Below are 16,797 nucleotides of genomic sequence, written 5' to 3'. Positions count from 1 at the left end.
CCATGTCATCACAGTGTTATTAAGGAACCAACAAAATCTGCAAAGCCTCCTCTGAAAGTTATAAAAACTATCACAGACACAAAAAGTCAAACTTCACTACGCTTGAAAGAACATGTTTATTTTTAATAGGTTTACAATTATTAAACAACTACTTAAGCCTTCCAGTTGGCCCAGGTTCTAATTTCATTCCACAAGTTGGTGCCGGGACATTCGGTGGATCCGACTTGACGATGGCCGTACAAAATGTATCCGGATTTGATTTGACCGCGAGAGACAGCAGTGGCCAAAAGACTCTTGGCAGCAGCGATTTGGGCAGCAGTGGGTTTGCTGTTGTTGTAGTTACCCAAGAAGGAGATGCCAATGGAATTGGAGTTCCAATTAGTAGCATGAGCACCCATAACATTCCAGCCACGACCCTCATAGACATTGCCATCACCGCCGATCAAGAAGTTGTAACCAATATCAGCCCATCCCAAAGTCTTCTGGTGGTAGCTCTGAATGTTCCTCAATTCTTGGCTGCAAGCGGCCTTGGTACTGCAATAGTTGCCAGCAGTGTGATGGATGACCACATATGACAAGCCATTGGCCAAGGACGTTTTACTAGTGGCAGCAGCACCACCCCATTCGGATTTCGAGATAATGGTGAGTCCCAATGCGGCTTGGGCACAGAAGAGGACGGCCAAGAGACCAAATAAAGTTTTCGAAACCATTGTCAAATTCTTTGCTGAAAATCAACTAACAACCATGAGCAAACGGGGCACCAGTTTTATACTCCTAGAAAGACCTTCCTCAATTGTATTCTGCAAATGCTTATCATGACTGGACGATAAGATCTACAAGAATTATGACCCCCCAGCTCTGATTTATTCCGAATCAATTGGTATCAGCACTGGTTGGAAGACAGCGCAAATCTTCCAAATGACCGAACCAAAACATTCTTATCTTTGCGGAATATGGAGATAAAGAAAATTTGGTGTCTTCCATACATTTATTTGTAAGGTGTATCTATTTGGTGACGCAATAGCCTGTAACAAATTGTTACGAGATTCTCTTCGAAAACTAAAATGTCCAGTGAGTGCGAGCGACACCATAAGTACTGTTTTCTTTAAAGTGTAAGAGTGAAAAGTGGATGTGAAAAGGAACGCAACGGAACCGAGAGGAGATAATTTCAAAATAAGTCGAATAGTTAGTAAACATGTTTATATTCAAACTGGCTTTAAAATAATTGTTTGTTTTGGGAAATCAGTTTTTAAACCACTTGAAATTTGGTTTGTCGATGTTCCTAGTATTTTCCTATAACACTGTCTGTCATTTGCAAAAATGAAAAATTCCCTGATTATTAATTTTCTTGGTCCAGGTAGGTTTATTGATTTGGGTTCTATTAAGCTTATAGACCTAAGTTTTGTAAATAAAAATTCCTCTTTATTTCATTTTTCCCGACGTTTCGTCAATGTTTGTTGACATCTTCAGGGGATACGTAATAAAATTGGATTAAGTTTACATGAAGTATTTCGTCAAGTTCAACAACACAAAACCTTAATAACTAATATCACAGATTACTATATTGCAATGCGATAGCTAACACTTATGTTGTTTGTGTCCTCTTTGAGGTTCATCGTCCTTTCTATTTTCTGTTGTATTCGTAAACTTTCTATCGTGTATCTTTTATCGTCTTTGCTTTCTTTGTCTAATATTTTGACATTTTCAAAATTTGCTTTGTGTCCCGTTTTTGAAATATGTTGCGCCAATGCTGTTTTTTGTGTTCCCTTTTCAATGTCAGTTTTATGTTCCCCCATTCTCGTTTCCCTTTTTTCCTGTTATTCAGCGAGTTTGTTAAACGCAAAAATACTAAGCATTTTGCTCGCACAAAGATTCGTATCGAAGGATTTTGTGAAAAAAACGTAGCAAAGTTACAATGGTTGTTGCACAAAATAAATGGTTGGTTGACAAGGAAAAATTGCCGAGTTTCTCTCCTGATAGATGTCTCCCTTCAAGTTTGCACACGTATTTTCGTAGTCTCAAAAAATACATCGAATGCAAATTCAAAATATACCAAATCATTAATTTTTTTTTAACTGACGCTTGCATGGCGGGAAAAATTGGGATCTCTGCGTTGCCAAATATGATATGGACAAAGGAATGCCCCCACTGAGTGTGTTCGAATTGAGTTAGCCGATCCAGTTAGTATTTCACTAAGAAAAGATTAGTTTAAATCGAGAACGACATCCTTCGACAGAAATATGCAACAAAATCTTAAACATTTTCCAGAAAATTGTGAAATATTTCGAGCCGCTGCATTTTTCTATGATATTTTATAAAAATCAGGCATAGTCACTTTGTCGTGCTTTGGTTCATTTTTAATTCGATACCATAATACAAAGTAATAGTGATTCATCCGATTCAACTTTAACCACCTTCCCTATTGGAAATTAATGAATACAAGTGTTTTTTTTTTTTTAGAACCACAGATAGCTTTATCTTCGAGCCTTTCAGAAAAGCTGGAATATATTCTACCTCATTGTGGCATTGATTTTTATTAATTAAAACTATAATATTCGAATAACTTTGCTGGATGTGTACATATGCGTGTGTATTGTGTATTTTACAACATCCGTTTGTATTTTTTATATATATTTTGCACAGATTAATGAGGGTACATTAGTCTATCAGTAATCTTCATTCATAAAAGTCTTCATAGTTAATATTTTTTTAAATATATATTATATATATGTATGTAAAAGAATAATGTAAAATAAACAAAGAGCCAATTTGTTTGCAATTTTGTGAAACAACTACAGCAGCAGATTGCAATTGATACTGATTAAGAATTGGACAGCATACTACGGCTAAAGGAATTTCATGGTTTATTGATTGAAATTATACGAGAGTTTAAACGTAGAAAATTGTCTGCGTTTCGGATTAATACATAACGTGAGGTGTATGTCTTTTTTTATTTTGAGTAACTAATATTGGCGTTATCCTTTATAACATATCATAATTTGTGTAGTAATTTAAATGTATTGGGGTGCGCGTTCTTGTCACAATTACAAGACTAAGTGATAAAAATAGAGAAAAAACATGTTCCAAAAAAGGGGTTTGCATTCGACTAAAACAACGTTTCAAACATGTCAAGTAACAAGTTCGGTAACATGTTTCGTGTTAAAAATGAGATGCCAATAGAATTGATTGACTTCTCATCAACGACTGCACAGCTACCAAACCGAAGACTATCTTAGAAAAATTCAACCACAACCCATAACTAAAACAACTGCTTAAACCCCTGTCACTGTCACGAACTTGAATTATGCGTGACTTTCATTGCTATTAGGCTGAACGTTAGTAGAGCTGGATGGATTTAAATGTTGGATACTTCCTCCAGTTGTTGGACCATTGTTTGTGGGCAATTCTGGTTCGATAATAACTTCATTGTACGAAGGTGGCGGCGATAAATCGTTATTTGAGTCTCCAACGATGGCCACTGCACTGTCACCCGAAACGTTATTGTTGCGCCTCATGGTTGGCGTATTGTTATTAATGTGTACAGTGTTGTTGTTGTTTGAAGTGTCATTATTGTTGTCTTCGTCAGCTCCAGCAGCTACATTTATTTCGGGGCCATTATTGGGTTCCTCCCTGGGCAAATTAGACATGGCTACTTGATAAGATGGGGGTGGGGCTTGCTTCATATATGCTGCAACTGCTTCATCGTAATTAGGCAATAGAGTTGAATATGCCCGTTCCTCGGAACCCACGCTGCTTCCAGCCAAGTCAGAGATGCCCATAGGCAACAATGTGCGCATACTTTGTTGCCTCAAAGTTAAATACTTATAGCAACGCCAGACAATGCCGATGGCATAAGCTTTCAGGAAAACAATGCAAACAAAAACAATCAGGACCACAATGACAAGTTCTTCAGGGGACAGCTCCAAGAGCTTCTCACGCCACGGCAAACGATGAGATTCGTCTATTAGACGATGGATAGCTTGAAGGTAACACAAATAACCAGCAGCGGTCAAGCTTAATAAAAGGAATAAATTAAATAATTTTATGGGAAAGCGGTCCTACACCAAATGCGAGACACTTACGTGGTTATGGCAAAGTCGAATAACTGGAGACAGAAGAAGGGCAGCAGGTGTGATGGTTTTCCTTTTATAGCTCCATAAATCATCATCATTGTAATGGCAATCATGCAAGTACAGACTAGACCGCCCATGTCATAGCTCTCTGGAAATGCAAAAAGCCCTTGGATATAGATGATAGATATTTAATTTTGCTAGCGCATAACTTACGGTATTGTTTGCGGTAGATAAGCGAGTGATCGCGATAGGCAAAGGGGGGATCAACTTTACTCAGGGGTGTTGGCAAAGCTGGGGCATTCATGTCGACATTGTAATCGTAACTGTTTTCCAGTTCTTCCATCATGTGAGGGTTACGCATAATAACCGCCAATAGGCTTAGAGCGAGGATATTCAAAAACTAGATAGTCAAAATGGCTTAAATTTAGTCTATTGTTTTTTTGTTTAAATTTTTCGTATGTGATTAAAAATTATTGAACATAACATTAAAAAAGTGGGATGAACAAGTTAAAAAGTATTAAATTTTTACACACATTGCCTTATATCGGATGTCCAAAGTAAAATGTTTCTATTCTACTGCATTGTTTGTAACAATCAAATAGAGTTATTATGAATTCGTTTAATGAGACATAGAAAAGATGTGCAAAATATGTACAGAGTAAAATGTCGAACGATTTTCTCCGGATTCACATACACCAGTAATCCCATAAACAAATTTGACATTAAACATTTTGCTGAGTAAATATTCTGTATTAAGGTAATAACAACATACGTATGCAATACAACAACTCCACTCCATCGTGACCCTGAATTGGGGTACGTGAAACAAAACCAAGAACAAACCAGAAAAAAATGAAAACGCCATACCCCCACACCGAAGCCCGTTAATGAAATATTGATTATTTACAAATTTGAAGACTTACCAAATGCCAGAGTCCAATCATTATAGTTGCTGTTAGGACATGGAGATTGAAACAACATATCCATTCCTTGTTGTTATTCGGTGTCAGTGGTTGATGAGGACCCATCTTCCTCCGGATTCTTATCATTTGTTTTGCGTTCTATTAAATTCCTTAGGAGATTTTTGTTGGTCTATTTTTCGAATAGAAAAAAAAACACAAAAACATTCAAATGGGAGAACAGACAATTGGAAAATACACGAAGACTGTCGTCAACGCTTTGCAAAATTATTACTTTACTGCGCACTATACACAAGTTTTTCTATTTGAACTTATTACTTCACATGGAATATTTTATTCAGAACATCCGATTATTCGGATTAAACACTTGTTTTTAAATATCCAAATAGTTTACAAATTCTATATTTCCAATCAAATCTATTTTATATGCAAAAATGCAATGTATACCATCAAAGCTAGGGATAACAAGTCGATTTTCATTCATCAAAATAAGAATGGCGATCAAAACGGAACTTGAGAAATTAATGGGAACGAAATATAAAGGGAAATCAAAAAGTTCAAAATTGGAGGTGATACCACATAAGCACATTAACTAGTTAGGGAACCGTGTTACAGAAGAAAATATTTATTATTTTAGTAGAACAAGAATCATCCAGCCACTGCCAAGTCGCATGCAATTTTATGATGCTGTCAAATGTAAAATGTGTGAAAACATCTATCAAAAAGTCAAACAAATAGATTAATAATCTCTTTGAGGCTACGTTTAGATTTGGGCTAATTGGTAGAGCACTTTACCGTGAGAACGACAATTTCGATCTTCAGATCTCTGTTGTTTTTCTTTTGATTTCTATCTTTATCTTCTTTATCTTGCCATTGTCTCACAACGCATACACAAATGAATCCATTGAAGGATTCTCTGATTTTATTTATAAATAAAATAAATAAATATAATTAAATTAATATTTTTGGAAAATCATCGTTGGATTGATTCAGTAATTGTGAGCGAGCCACAGACTCCCGTTCGTCACCATGGCAAAGTAAGAACAAATTGGTATTATTAGTCCTGTTTATTTGCCACTCCCCACTATATGCACCTCCCTTTTTTGTTTAATCATTATTTTTATTTGCAGATAATTTATTTTGCACAATGCCTTTCTTTGATTCTTTTTATCAGGAAATTTTAAGTTTATTGGGCAGCGTATTGCTGACGGATGATGAGAAGAGGTTAATTGATATCATATATTTTTATTCCTCTTTATTTTTGTGATTTTAACAACCAGATCAATGCACGCTTCCCGAAAGATTTTATTAGTTTTAACGATTTTTTATATTGATAATTGGAGAGGAAGAGTTCCTCTTAATCTGCCTGCCCATACACAGGTCTTGAAGGACAATATGTGCAAATGGGAACTGTTCCCCTCAGTCAGTATTGAATAATAATTCAAAAGTGAACTCGGAAGAAGACTCATTCCATGAACATTTTTCAAATTAGATAAAAATTAAAAATTTGATTGAACATACGATGAATGTGTGGTTTCCTTTGAGTTCACTTTAGAATCGTCATTCAAAAACAGGCCATAATACAATTAAAATATTCTACAAAATTGGCGTTACAAATTGCCGGCTCAAAATGTTGTTTACCCGACCACAGTATATCCAAAATTTATGTTAACTCCTTAATTTGGAATGCAAATATATTAGAGTTGTATGAGGATGTTTTGAAGAGAAATGTTCCGTCTTTTGTCTACATGCTTTAGTTCGTTGACTTACTACTCTAGTTAACTAATTTAAGTTGCTTTCAAATTCAAGCATGCTAAATGCTAAACAATGCGTTTAAAACAGTCAATTCATGCATATTATGACAGTTATGAATTTGTTGATTCTTGATCACTTTCACTGTAACGTGGCAAGGTATACTTTATTATCTTAAAAACAAAAAATAACCTGCCATACAAAACCAGAACGCAAAGATAACACACAAAAAGAAAAATAAACAAACATTCGATTGTATTTTATAACGAAAAAATATGTTGAGATGGAGAAGAGAAAAATCCAAAAGATGGTCTGCCACGGAAAATACATTGAATATTAATAGTATACAGGATAAGCAGAGGTTGTTGGTCCAAAGTATATTACGTGTAGCATAAGGTTTTGCAAATAAAATATTTTAGTAATGTCACCTATGTATGTAAATATCAACTTGTGTGTAGGGAAACAATGATCGTGTTTGTCTATGACACCGAATGCTTGAAGGAAGAAGCCGATGATCCTGTAAAAGCAGTATTGTACTTTCATCCCAGTTGGGTTTCTGATACTCAAAAGGTAGCTTTATGCGGTCAGCTAATGGGCTCATCGTATTTTCTAAAAGACTGTTTATTTAAACCACGGATTATCGCCTTGCAGAATGGGAAATTTGTTTTTAAGGAGTTCGGACGATTTATCTTGGTACGTATTTTTTTGTTCCACATTTTGCCGCATTATGAACATATTTTTCGGCTTTTCAGGCCGTGGGTACCGATCGAAATATTTCAGATTATCTTCTACAACATCGTGCCGATTTGCTGTCGTCTCTCGTGAAATTTTATCACCGCGATTTGCAGCTCATTTACGATCAATTTGCACTGCAATCACAAAATAAGAACTTATCGGAGAAGTTGTACCACATATTCGAAACATATCTTCCGATTCTCCAATACAGTGGAAACGTCTTCCAAAATATACCCAAGCTGCGCATACCGAAAACAGCCAGTAATATATTCTTGGAAGCAATACAAACACTACAGTGCTGCCAAGAAACAAAGGGAGTGTTGGGTGGTGCCATTCTGTACCATAATAAGTAAGTATATCGTACAGCTGCTACATGAGCATTATAATACTTAGTTCACGATTCCGTCATTTAGGGTTGTAGCATCTCAACTCAGCGATTCACTCACCAAAAACATAATTCTTACCGATCCACTGCACATACGAACAACTGCGGAACAGTTAACATCTACGGAATTTCACATACCTAATGGAGTCGCAATGCTAGTAATTTATATAGAAAACCAACAATATCGAAAACTGCAGGCAGAGGCTCAACGGGCCCAAAATTTGCAAACAACCCAACTTGGGCAGGGCGCGTTGCCATTCCAATATAGCAAGCGAAAAATGAAACGGGACAAGTCACTTATTTTTACGCACATACCTGAGGAAAATACTACGCTGTCTCTGGCTGAAAATGTAAATGAGGAAGTGATCTGTCAACCAACTCCCAGGTCGAAGCCAATTGTGAACCGACCCACACACCTACCGCTGCGTGTGAAAAATTATTCCAACAAAGAATTACCAGAGTCGGGTATATCATCGATTAACTTTGACGAAAATGACTCTTACCCGGAATACATTGGTCGAACAAGCGTGTGTTCCACTCCCATGGCCGAGAACAAGATATTGGCTGTGGGCAATATAATGTCAATTTGTGCGAATCCCGAAGATGAGTGCAATTCCAACGGCAAAACAGAGCACACCAACAGCACGGTACAACATATCAATCAGAGAAACTCGCTCAAGAAGGATTTTGAAAAGTTTTTCCATAACTTCATTTCCAATCCGAATAAAATAGAAAGAAGAAGTTCCCTCACGGATATTCACGATTCGTTGAAAACATTTTCGAAAAAGATTTCTCTAAAACAAATATCACAAAGTTTCAAGACTGATGTTAATCGGAACGGCGGCGACGCCTCTCCAGATTTCATCGAGAACGGTGACGAAGATGACGATAGTTCCGAAAATTCCGATGATAATAAGACATCTAAAACAATAACAGATCCAACTAATCCGGTTTTCAATGTAAACGGACAACCCATTTCCCGGAGTTTGTTCCAGGAGTTTTTAGAAAAGTATTACAAGTTATGGGGCGAGGCCAGCGAGGATGCTAAACAGGATGCAGAAATTGTCCAGTTAATAGAAGAGTTCAAGGAATTCGACAATGAATTAAAAAAACTAGACGAATCGCTGAAGAAACCGACTCAAAATATCATACCCGATCGAAATCTAAATCTAGAGCGAGATCCCTCTGTGGATTGTAGCGTCAAAACGCCACTCGATAAGAAAGCTTTAAGCCTGCCATTGAAGTCTTTTTCGGAAAATACGGCATCAGTTCCGCCACGCAGGCAATTGGGTGCCGTACCCTTGACCCCACTAATGGCCAAACTTTCTGTTTTAGCCTTGAACGATGAACGTCCAGCATGGGATGCTACTCCGGGTGCCAATATTGAAATCCAAACTCCATTAAACACATCTAAATGCATTGGCCGGCGTAGTTCCTTGAAATGTGATGATGCTGTTGACGCCCTGGATAGTATTTCTTCTAACGCCATCACTCAGGGTGACGGTCTTCAAAAAGCCGAACTATACATATGCGGCCAGCAAAATATGACTCTCGTATTGGTAATGGAAGAGGGATGTTCGCAGCAATCTAAGCTCATACATAAATTGGTTAGTATAACCCTGTCCGTAATTACTTGTCTTTCTGTTGATACGTTTTCCATGTCTAACCTCTGTGCAAAACATTTCAGTTTGACATTTGTGTGTCCAAATTCCCCCATATGGAGTCTCATCTCAGCCAGACACTGAATATAAATGTTGAATGCGAAAAACGTGATGGTAGCTATAGTTTTATGTGCATCGATTCTAAATGGGACGCACTGCAGCGTAACGGTCCGTGGAATCCTGTTGAAATCAGCACCCTTGAATCTATGCACAGTGATATGATAAATCACGAAGAGATAACCGATTTGGTTTTGCGGTCGTACGATACGGTGTTCTATGGTTACAAGTCGGGACGAACGGAAATTTTTTACAAAGAACCAGCTCGTGAAATAAATGGAATTCCTCCGCCCTCCGATCCGATGGGAAATGTGGCAATGAGAGCCAAATTACGCCTGGAACGGGAACATTCATATATACTATTTTAGACGCGCTAATAGTACAGCCCCTTCAACGTTCTCTTACGAAAATTACATTTCAAGTCGATTTTAACTAATAACTCTAAGATCAGATTTTATAAAGAAGAAGATGAAGACGACGACGGAATCTAAAGACCATACCACTAGAATATTATTTGTAGTTAGTGTTTACCATACATTCCGTTTTTTGAAAAACTATATTTTGTGTTAAATTGTTTATTGTTACTGTATTATTGTTATAATTTCTGCTTAATATCCTGCCTTGAATGGCCCTTATGTATTTCGAACCATAATGTACTCGACTAAGTGTTGCAATACATACGTTAATATTTGTCTCCCGGAGATCTCTAACATCGGTAACAAATATTGGTTTCGGTTAAAAAAAAAAAAAAAACGTCGAATTTCCTCATTCTTAACAGTAGAAAAATTATTCCCCTTTAAAATGATTAGAAAAATGTACAATTTAAAACTTAATTTTACAACTATGCTCTCAATGGATAAGTTGCTACGTAGCTATTTATAATTTAATATTATATCTCGCTCTACTTGTCACTTTAGTGAGTAATGGTCGCAACATTTTTTATCACACGATGACATCTCTCCATGCAAAACCTGTAAACGGTCTAATCTAATTAGTATTAGCAAGTACACAACAAGAAGCTGCATGCTAAACAGCCAAGATATTTGATAACCAAGTGTGTGTTTTTGTAGAACAAGCCCAACAAATAAAAATATTAACAATCGTTTGAAAAGTTGTTTTGTTTTCTTCAGCTTTGATCGCATCGAATGGGGTTTCTTCTTCAGCCGGCTGCCAGAAGGGCGACGGAGGTATTTGAACAGAAAATTAACACTTCATTGTCCCAAAAAAAGCTCCTCACATTGTTAATAAAAGCTTTTCGTTCAAATCTCAACTGTTAAGCGGTCAGAAGTCTGATAAAATCGTCCAGAGAAACGCGAACGTGAAGATAGTTTGCCAACGGCAGGCAACTTTGAATTACCTATTTAAAATGATTGTGGATTTGTGAGACATTTCAACGAAGGACAACAACTAATTGGGACAATAATAGCAACCTGAAACGCGTTGACGTAAAATGCCAAGGAATCCATATGTGATTGTCTTTCTAGCGATCGTATATTCAGTGACAAAGTGCGTAAGATCAGATTAAACCTCAACATTTTAATGGGTTGGGACACGGAAATATCTTAAGCGAAAATTCGTCTCCCCTCCCGGTTTAATATAAATAAACAAATATGGATATGTAACAAAAATAAAACATATGTGTTTGTGCAAAACGTCACAAGTTTTTAAACGCCCAGAAATGTTTACCGTTTTCTGATGAGTTTATTGTCTTCCTAATTACTTGGATCAAACGTCGTCATTAATGTACACAATACAAGTCGACTCGAACGCTTCTGCGTCTAGTGTTGGTATAAATTACTATTTGCTTAGACTCTGAAGATAAGCGGGGTTGGCATTTGTGAACATTGCGAAAATTCAAAATATTTATTTCATTTGGAGGACTAAGAAGGCTTCTTCTGACGCAGATTTTCTTCACATTTCAATTCAATTTTGAAATTTCAAAAATACAACACTTTAGTACAATACAAAAAACCTCATATGTTTTTTCCGATGTGGCCACTGGGGGCATTAAACTATAGTTTGCAAATTTCCAATACACACTGAGAACGTTTTTCAAGGGCACCTTTTCTATTAATAACAAATCCAGAATGGACCGAATTAACACATCAAATGTGGCATTGATTTTCCGTTTATTAGAACAATGTGTAAGGCAAGAGAAAACAAACCATAAAACTGCCGAATTTATAAAACCCATCGTTTTCCGGAATAAAAATTATGTTCTTTTTTTGGTATGTATGTATCTCATCATCATTAAAATTCCAAAATTGTTTGATGTTCGGTACCATTAAAAGTTTGTTGTTTCTTGCGCAAAATGTTACTTCAGCATCGCCATAAAAAAAAAGAAAACTCATCTATTGTGTTTTTTTTTTTTCAAATCCCTAAACTCATAAATGTTCCAATACGTTTTTTTTGGTCAACAAAAGAAGTACGTAGCTTCATCGTGCAGCTTTTGTGCTCATCAAATATACATGTGTACGTAGGTACATGATTTCTTAAAGAACAACATAATGTAGCACTTGGTAATAAACTGTCGACGAGTGGCAAACGAAATCTGAAAACTTGTCAAGAAAGTCGTAAAGATTAGGATCGTGAACTCGGAGTGTTTATGTTTACTTGTTATTTTTAGTAGATAAATTAGCACTTTTATTTCCAGTCCATTTTGTTTACAGAAAAATAAGTGTACACATTGCAATGCTGAACGCTTTGCATTATCAAAATAGATTTTTATATGGACATTACAAAGAGGAGTAGTTGATTCAATTAGAATCCTATCGGAAGTATTATGTCCAGACCACTCTAATTGAAGAACAGTTGATAAGGGAAAAGAAGCCCTAACACAAATGAAACTACCCCACATCTGAAAAAATGTCAAATTTCTGGTATTAATACAGAGAACAACAATTTAGGCCTTGTCCTCAATCAAATTACTAACTATTTTTAACATGTCCATGTCCGTATAGACTTTGCTATGGAGATTATCAGCCACACTATCAGCAACACAACATTTCCTGCCTCGATTGGAAACAATCCCCTGAATTGGTTTCTGGAAACTGTACAAAATACAAATATGGAGCATTGAGGTAGATTCTAGTAAAGACCCTCTCTTCATGTACTTAATTGCAATCCTGATTCTTTACAGGTGCTTCGGTAACTGGAAAAATTTGCAGTCGATAAAGTGAGTAGTATAACATTTCTGGGATAATGTGTAGTGTTCTTTAAGAAAAATCCGCTCCTGCTTAATAGCGATCAGAAATATCGGGGCAGACTGGAAGACATAATATTTTGTGGTTGGCCGGAGCGAGATTTTAATCCAGTTGTCGATTTACAGGCATTCCCACGCATTAAGTCGTTGACCATTGAGTACAGTCGCATGGCACACATTATCGATTTCCCCGAAATGTTTCATTTGCAGGTAGATAGTTTGTTTAGATGGAATTAAAAATAATAAACCCCGATGAGGACACGTCTTTCACTTCAGATGATAAATATTTCCTGGACGAATTTATCGCACATCGGACAAAGGACTTTTAAGAAAATACACCCCTTAAGAATTGTCGACTTAAGGTGGAATAAATTGATACAACTCGATACACCGCTGTTACTACCAAGGGCATTCGAAAGCCTATATCTGTCCGGTAAGTATGTACATGGCGAAAGGCAATGGATAATTTTCAAATTGCCAATATCATGCTTTAAAGGTAACCCATGGAACTGTACAAGGAATTTGAAGTGGCTTCTAATACCCGAGAGGGCAAGTTATGTAGCTGATCGTCAAATATTAACGTGTGGCGATCGCAAATTCAAAGACAGAAATGTAATGACAGTTATGCACTATAAAGTGGTAAGGGTTTTGTAACATCCGATTAGCAATTATAGCATTATGCACTGCATCACCTTCATCTCTTTCGAAGACGTTAAAGAATGCATGCCAGTCCCACGAAGACCTGAAAAATTGTTCGTGTATTATGCATCACATAATTCCAAAAACGCATATGCCTTTGTACACAGTAAATTGTTCGCATTTAGGATTTAATCGATTACCAGCTTATCTGCCGGCCAACACAACCATGTTCTTTGCAAACAATAATAAGGTAAGGTGTTAGAAATAGCAGACCTAATCTTCTACCATTCAGGGTTTGTATTAGATTTCAGATGTCTCGCCGTTGCGGAATAACATTCACTATCGCTATGTTGTCGATGTGCATTTAGATAATAATAGAATCGAGAGCATAGATGTTTTGGAAGGGGGCTATTGGTTGGAACATTTTCGCCTGCTCAGTTTAAGAAATAATAAAATGAGGAAGGTAAGTATCGAATCGGATTTTAGGAATATTAGAATCCGTGGAATGACATTATTCTAATTTCCAGATACCAGTGTACGCCCTGGATAATGCCCTGGAAGATAATGCGAATGCCAATCTCTTATTGTTGAGTATGAACCCTTGGCATTGTTCCTGTAAATTTGCTATGCGCTTTAGAGAGATTGTTATAAAATACGGTGATATAATGAGGGACTCGGGGAATATTACCTGCAAATACATACAAGATGGGGAAGAGAAGAAGTCCAGACTGATGACTCTTACTCGCGAAGATGTTTGCAAGCCAAAAGACGAATCAAAAATTCATATCCTGGATTGGGTCAATGGATTATTGGCCGCATTGATATTACTAATATTAGGCAAGTTGGGTTACGATTACTATTACTACAAAAATTATGGTCGAGTACCTTGGATTGTGATGAAATTGCCATAATGTACAGTCGCCAATCATATTTTAAAGACAGGAAAAGTTCCTGGGACACACAGCGGTGTGAAAACATTGAAACTATTTATACAGATAACAGTAACGAAATACATCTCTAGGTATCAATAAATACATTTTATTTAAGTAAATTTGTGCATTGTATACGCTATGCATTTTTCTTAACTGACATACACATATTTAATCTCTAAGCGGCGTAATGTAGAAGGGCAGTTGAATTAGGATTTTGAGCTGCATTTTTAAGAAGGCTCATTACTTACAACACAGACTACAATTATTCTACGTCAATAGGTATTTTTTCATTTCCTGAGTACATTGAATCTAAAAAAAATATTCTTTGGGTGTAATAAAGTTTCATGTTTCATATGCTAGGAATATATCTTCTTCGTTTGTTTTTTTACACGCTATCTTTACTTTCTTCCCTGTGTTCTTCTTTTTTGTCTTCATCTAATTCATGCTCGTTCGTTTCCTCTGCCGGCGCTTCATCTTGACCATTGCTTTGCCGGAGTTTTCTATTTGTTTCCTCTTGAATTTTACGTTCATATTCGCGGACATCTTCCAGAGTCATGCCAAACCATTCGTCTATCCAGGCAAAGGCTTGCCTGTGTCCCAGCAGCAATACGTCGCGAATGGATCGCTGAATGAAGTCTTCCACTTTTGTCTGTAGTCCCCATACCTCGAAGGAAGCATCAACTAATTTATAGGAACACATTATAGGTTTGTCCGTTTCACGCCATCCTTCCACCAAACCGCCTCGATCTGTGTGATATAGTTAAGGGAACATAATCATTATAACGAATTGTATAATTTGTAACAGATTACTGTAATGTACTTGTCTTTACTGATTTGAAAAACTTGGGGTCCTCTTCCTTTTTATAATGTTTGTTGTTTGGCAATTCATCGAAGGCAATGTCCACATTATCAATAACTCGTCTCTTTAAGTCTTCTTCGGATAAATTTAGACACTGGAATACAGCAAAAAGTTTAAGTGTTAATTACGCTGTTGCTGCAATGGTTATTGTGATGCTACATACATTTTCAGAAGTTCCATTGTTGTCCTCATATTTGGTTTTAATAAAAACATTTAGCTTAGGTATAAAGGAACACTAAAACACAAAGATAATATTAAGAATAACTGCAGAAGATTTTTAACCAATAACACTCACCGTATATTCTGTACTCCGTAAAATTGGTAATAAATTGACAGTAGATTTAAGAAAAAAATTAAAATAAAAATAAGTTAGTGTTATTATTTATTGAATAGGTACATTAATTATAGGTATATATTCCTTACGAGTTTATGCGACTATGTTTCATTCATGTATGCAGACACAAGTCTCGATTAATATGTTTGCAATATGCTGACCGTTATATACATGTCGGCCAATTTGAAATTATAGTTTATTTTTTACATTAACAATTCAATTATACCATACTTTCTAATTGCCATGTCAATAATATGTACACAAATAATTGTCTATGTGCGCAGAAAAAATGAAATAACTTTGTAAGACTAGGTACAGTTTAGGACTATATTTGGTTCAATAGTTATATTGTGCTAAATGTTTACTTGGTGCTTTATTTTGCGTCAGAGGTCCAAGTCCAAGGTCCATTTAACAGGTCGTATACGCACAGTGAAAAACTAAAATTGTGTCACTGTCAACATTTTTGTTTATGTTTTTTTTTTTTATGTGTTTAATTTGCAATTGACCTTTTAAGTCAGTTATATTTTCTGTGTTTGCAAACATCTAGATGATACACTGTTAGTTATCAGTATAAATCAATATATTATAAGTAACAATTGGTAACTCAAAACTACACTCACCTGTCTTTGTGAATGGAAAGAAGTTCCACGACTTTTCTGTGACATAGAAAACTCGGGGGCATATAGCTTGTATCCAGTATGGCAAACGACTAAAAAAGAAAAAAAAAATACCGTCACTCACACGCACAGGGGTAAGGAAAAACCAGTCAAACCTTGATAAGTGTATCCTCTTTTCAGTGTATTGTCCCTTTCCATATTCAGCATCCTCACACGCTTCATTCGTGATAATTTCTACTCCTTCGCCATCGCCAGACTGCTCCAAACTGTGCCGCGCTATCATATATAGTTGTCCAATTTGATACTTAACAAATAAAGGTAAATAAACGTTAATGTCTTAGAGTTGTTGGAACTGCTGTGGATATTAGGATTTATACCTCTTCACACGACAGCGGCATAGCAATTCTGTATTCCTTCAACACCATTTCGCTTTAAGTCTGTTATATTTGGTTAAAAAATCTTAAATTACTGAAATATTAAATATTACGAAACGGAAACCACTCAGATGAAACTTCTTCACCAAAAACGAGATGATTAGAGTTGGGTAGTTCCGGAACGAACTAGTTCAAAGGAACTATTCCGAGAGTGGAACGATCGGAACGAAATCCGCTTCGTTCGATAAACTCGTTCC

The 16,797-nt window shown here is 36.3% G+C and overlaps 5 protein-coding genes across 10 annotated transcripts; 2 read left to right on the top strand and 3 right to left on the bottom strand.

The window, feature by feature from the left end:
- Window positions 1-97: 97 nt before the first annotated feature.
- Window positions 98-742, bottom strand: LOC101896892 (peptidoglycan-recognition protein SC2). Its single transcript, XM_059123708.1, has one exon. It carries the CDS (start codon window positions 708-710, stop codon window positions 153-155), a length of 558 nt encoding a protein of 185 aa, XP_058979691.1. The 5' UTR covers window positions 711-742; the 3' UTR covers window positions 98-152.
- Window positions 743-2,698: 1,956 nt separating this feature from the next.
- LOC131802924 (lysosomal-associated transmembrane protein 4A-like) lies at window positions 2,699-5,463 on the bottom strand. Of its 3 annotated transcripts, none has more exons than XM_059123707.1 (5): window positions 5,441-5,463; window positions 4,997-5,165; window positions 4,287-4,473; window positions 4,083-4,221; window positions 2,699-4,014 (listed from the first exon to the last, which is right to left on the bottom strand). In XM_059123707.1, the coding sequence occupies exons 2-5, from the start codon at window positions 5,120-5,122 to the stop codon at window positions 3,303-3,305; spliced, it is 1,164 nt and encodes a 387-aa protein (XP_058979690.1). In that variant the 5' UTR covers window positions 5,123-5,165; window positions 5,441-5,463; the 3' UTR covers window positions 2,699-3,302. The 3 variants fall into 3 exon arrangements, with proteins under 3 accessions (XP_058979690.1, XP_058979689.1, XP_058979688.1); XM_059123706.1 differs by having other exon boundaries at window positions 5,312-5,452; XM_059123705.1 differs by lacking the exon at window positions 5,441-5,463 and adding an exon at window positions 5,268-5,434.
- Window positions 5,464-5,848: 385 nt separating this feature from the next.
- LOC131802923 (uncharacterized) lies at window positions 5,849-10,694 on the top strand. 4 transcript variants are annotated; one of them, XM_059123701.1, is made up of 6 exons: window positions 5,849-6,030; window positions 6,124-6,217; window positions 7,204-7,438; window positions 7,498-7,829; window positions 7,894-9,472; window positions 9,553-10,694. In XM_059123701.1, exons 2-6 carry the CDS (start codon window positions 6,141-6,143, stop codon window positions 9,949-9,951), a joined length of 2,622 nt encoding a protein of 873 aa, XP_058979684.1. In that variant the 5' UTR covers window positions 5,849-6,030; window positions 6,124-6,140; the 3' UTR covers window positions 9,952-10,694. The 4 variants fall into 4 exon arrangements, with proteins under 4 accessions (XP_058979684.1, XP_058979685.1, XP_058979683.1 ...); XM_059123702.1 differs by lacking the exon at window positions 6,124-6,217; XM_059123700.1 differs by lacking the exons at window positions 5,849-6,030; window positions 6,124-6,217 and adding an exon at window positions 6,712-7,106.
- Window positions 10,695-10,814: 120 nt separating this feature from the next.
- Window positions 10,815-14,335, top strand: LOC101895674 (protein singed wings 2). The gene is made up of 9 exons (XM_005186519.4): window positions 10,815-11,089; window positions 12,544-12,663; window positions 12,723-12,758; window positions 12,827-12,995; window positions 13,062-13,218; window positions 13,282-13,424; window positions 13,495-13,674; window positions 13,729-13,887; window positions 13,952-14,335. The coding sequence occupies exons 1-9, from the start codon at window positions 11,034-11,036 to the stop codon at window positions 14,333-14,335; spliced, it is 1,404 nt and encodes a 467-aa protein (XP_005186576.2). The 5' UTR covers window positions 10,815-11,033.
- Window positions 14,336-14,434: 99 nt separating this feature from the next.
- On the bottom strand, window positions 14,435-16,797 carry LOC131802926 (cytoplasmic phosphatidylinositol transfer protein 1-like). Its single transcript, XM_059123710.1, has 7 exons — window positions 16,544-16,797; window positions 16,322-16,470; window positions 16,170-16,258; window positions 15,511-15,518; window positions 15,379-15,450; window positions 15,177-15,309; window positions 14,435-15,103 (listed from the first exon to the last, which is right to left on the bottom strand). Exons 1-7 carry the CDS (start codon window positions 16,589-16,591, stop codon window positions 14,742-14,744), a joined length of 861 nt encoding a protein of 286 aa, XP_058979693.1. The 5' UTR covers window positions 16,592-16,797; the 3' UTR covers window positions 14,435-14,741.

The sequence above is a fragment of the Musca domestica genome, unplaced genomic scaffold (genome assembly GCF_030504385.1).
Source record: "Musca domestica strain aabys unplaced genomic scaffold, Musca_domestica.polishedcontigs.V.1.1 25, whole genome shotgun sequence".
Classification (NCBI taxonomy): Eukaryota; Metazoa; Arthropoda; class Insecta; order Diptera; family Muscidae; genus Musca; species Musca domestica.
The sequence above is the reverse complement of the archived record's forward strand: the minus strand, read 5'-3'. Positions and strand labels throughout refer to the sequence as shown.

Bases quoted from the DNA above. Each gene is read 5' to 3' on its own strand.
- LOC131802923 (XM_059123700.1), top strand. From the start codon at position 7,021: ATGTTGAGATGGAGAAGAGAAAAATCCAAAAGATGGTCTGCCACGGAA. The intron at 7,107-7,203 runs GTTGTTGGTCCA...ACTTGTGTGTAG, and splicing joins AGTATACAGGATAAGCAGAG to GGAAACAATGATCGTGTTTG. The intron at 7,830-7,893 runs GTAAGTATATCG...TCCGTCATTTAG, and splicing joins GCCATTCTGTACCATAATAA to GGTTGTAGCATCTCAACTCA.
- LOC131802926 (XM_059123710.1), bottom strand. From the start codon at position 16,591: ATGGTGTTGAAGGAATACAGAATTGCTATGCCGCTGTCGTGTGAAGAG. The intron at 16,471-16,543 runs GTATAAATCCTA...TTATTTGTTAAG, and splicing joins TGCCGCTGTCGTGTGAAGAG to TATCAAATTGGACAACTATA. The intron at 15,104-15,176 runs GTACATTACAGT...TATATCACACAG, and splicing joins TTTCAAATCAGTAAAGACAA to ATCGAGGCGGTTTGGTGGAA.
- LOC131802924 (XM_059123707.1), bottom strand. From the start codon at position 5,122: ATGATAAGAATCCGGAGGAAGATGGGTCCTCATCAACCACTGACACCG. The intron at 4,474-4,996 runs GTAAGTCTTCAA...TTGACTATCTAG, and splicing joins TGATTGGACTCTGGCATTTG to TTTTTGAATATCCTCGCTCT. The intron at 4,222-4,286 runs GTAAGTTATGCG...TTGCATTTCCAG, and splicing joins TATCTACCGCAAACAATACC to AGAGCTATGACATGGGCGGT.
- LOC101895674 (XM_005186519.4), top strand. From the start codon at position 11,034: ATGCCAAGGAATCCATATGTGATTGTCTTTCTAGCGATCGTATATTCA. The intron at 13,425-13,494 runs GTAAGGGTTTTG...TCTCTTTCGAAG, and splicing joins CAGTTATGCACTATAAAGTG to ACGTTAAAGAATGCATGCCA. The intron at 13,675-13,728 runs GTAAGGTGTTAG...GGTTTGTATTAG, and splicing joins TCTTTGCAAACAATAATAAG to ATTTCAGATGTCTCGCCGTT.
- LOC101896892 (XM_059123708.1), bottom strand. From the start codon at position 710: ATGGTTTCGAAAACTTTATTTGGTCTCTTGGCCGTCCTCTTCTGTGCC.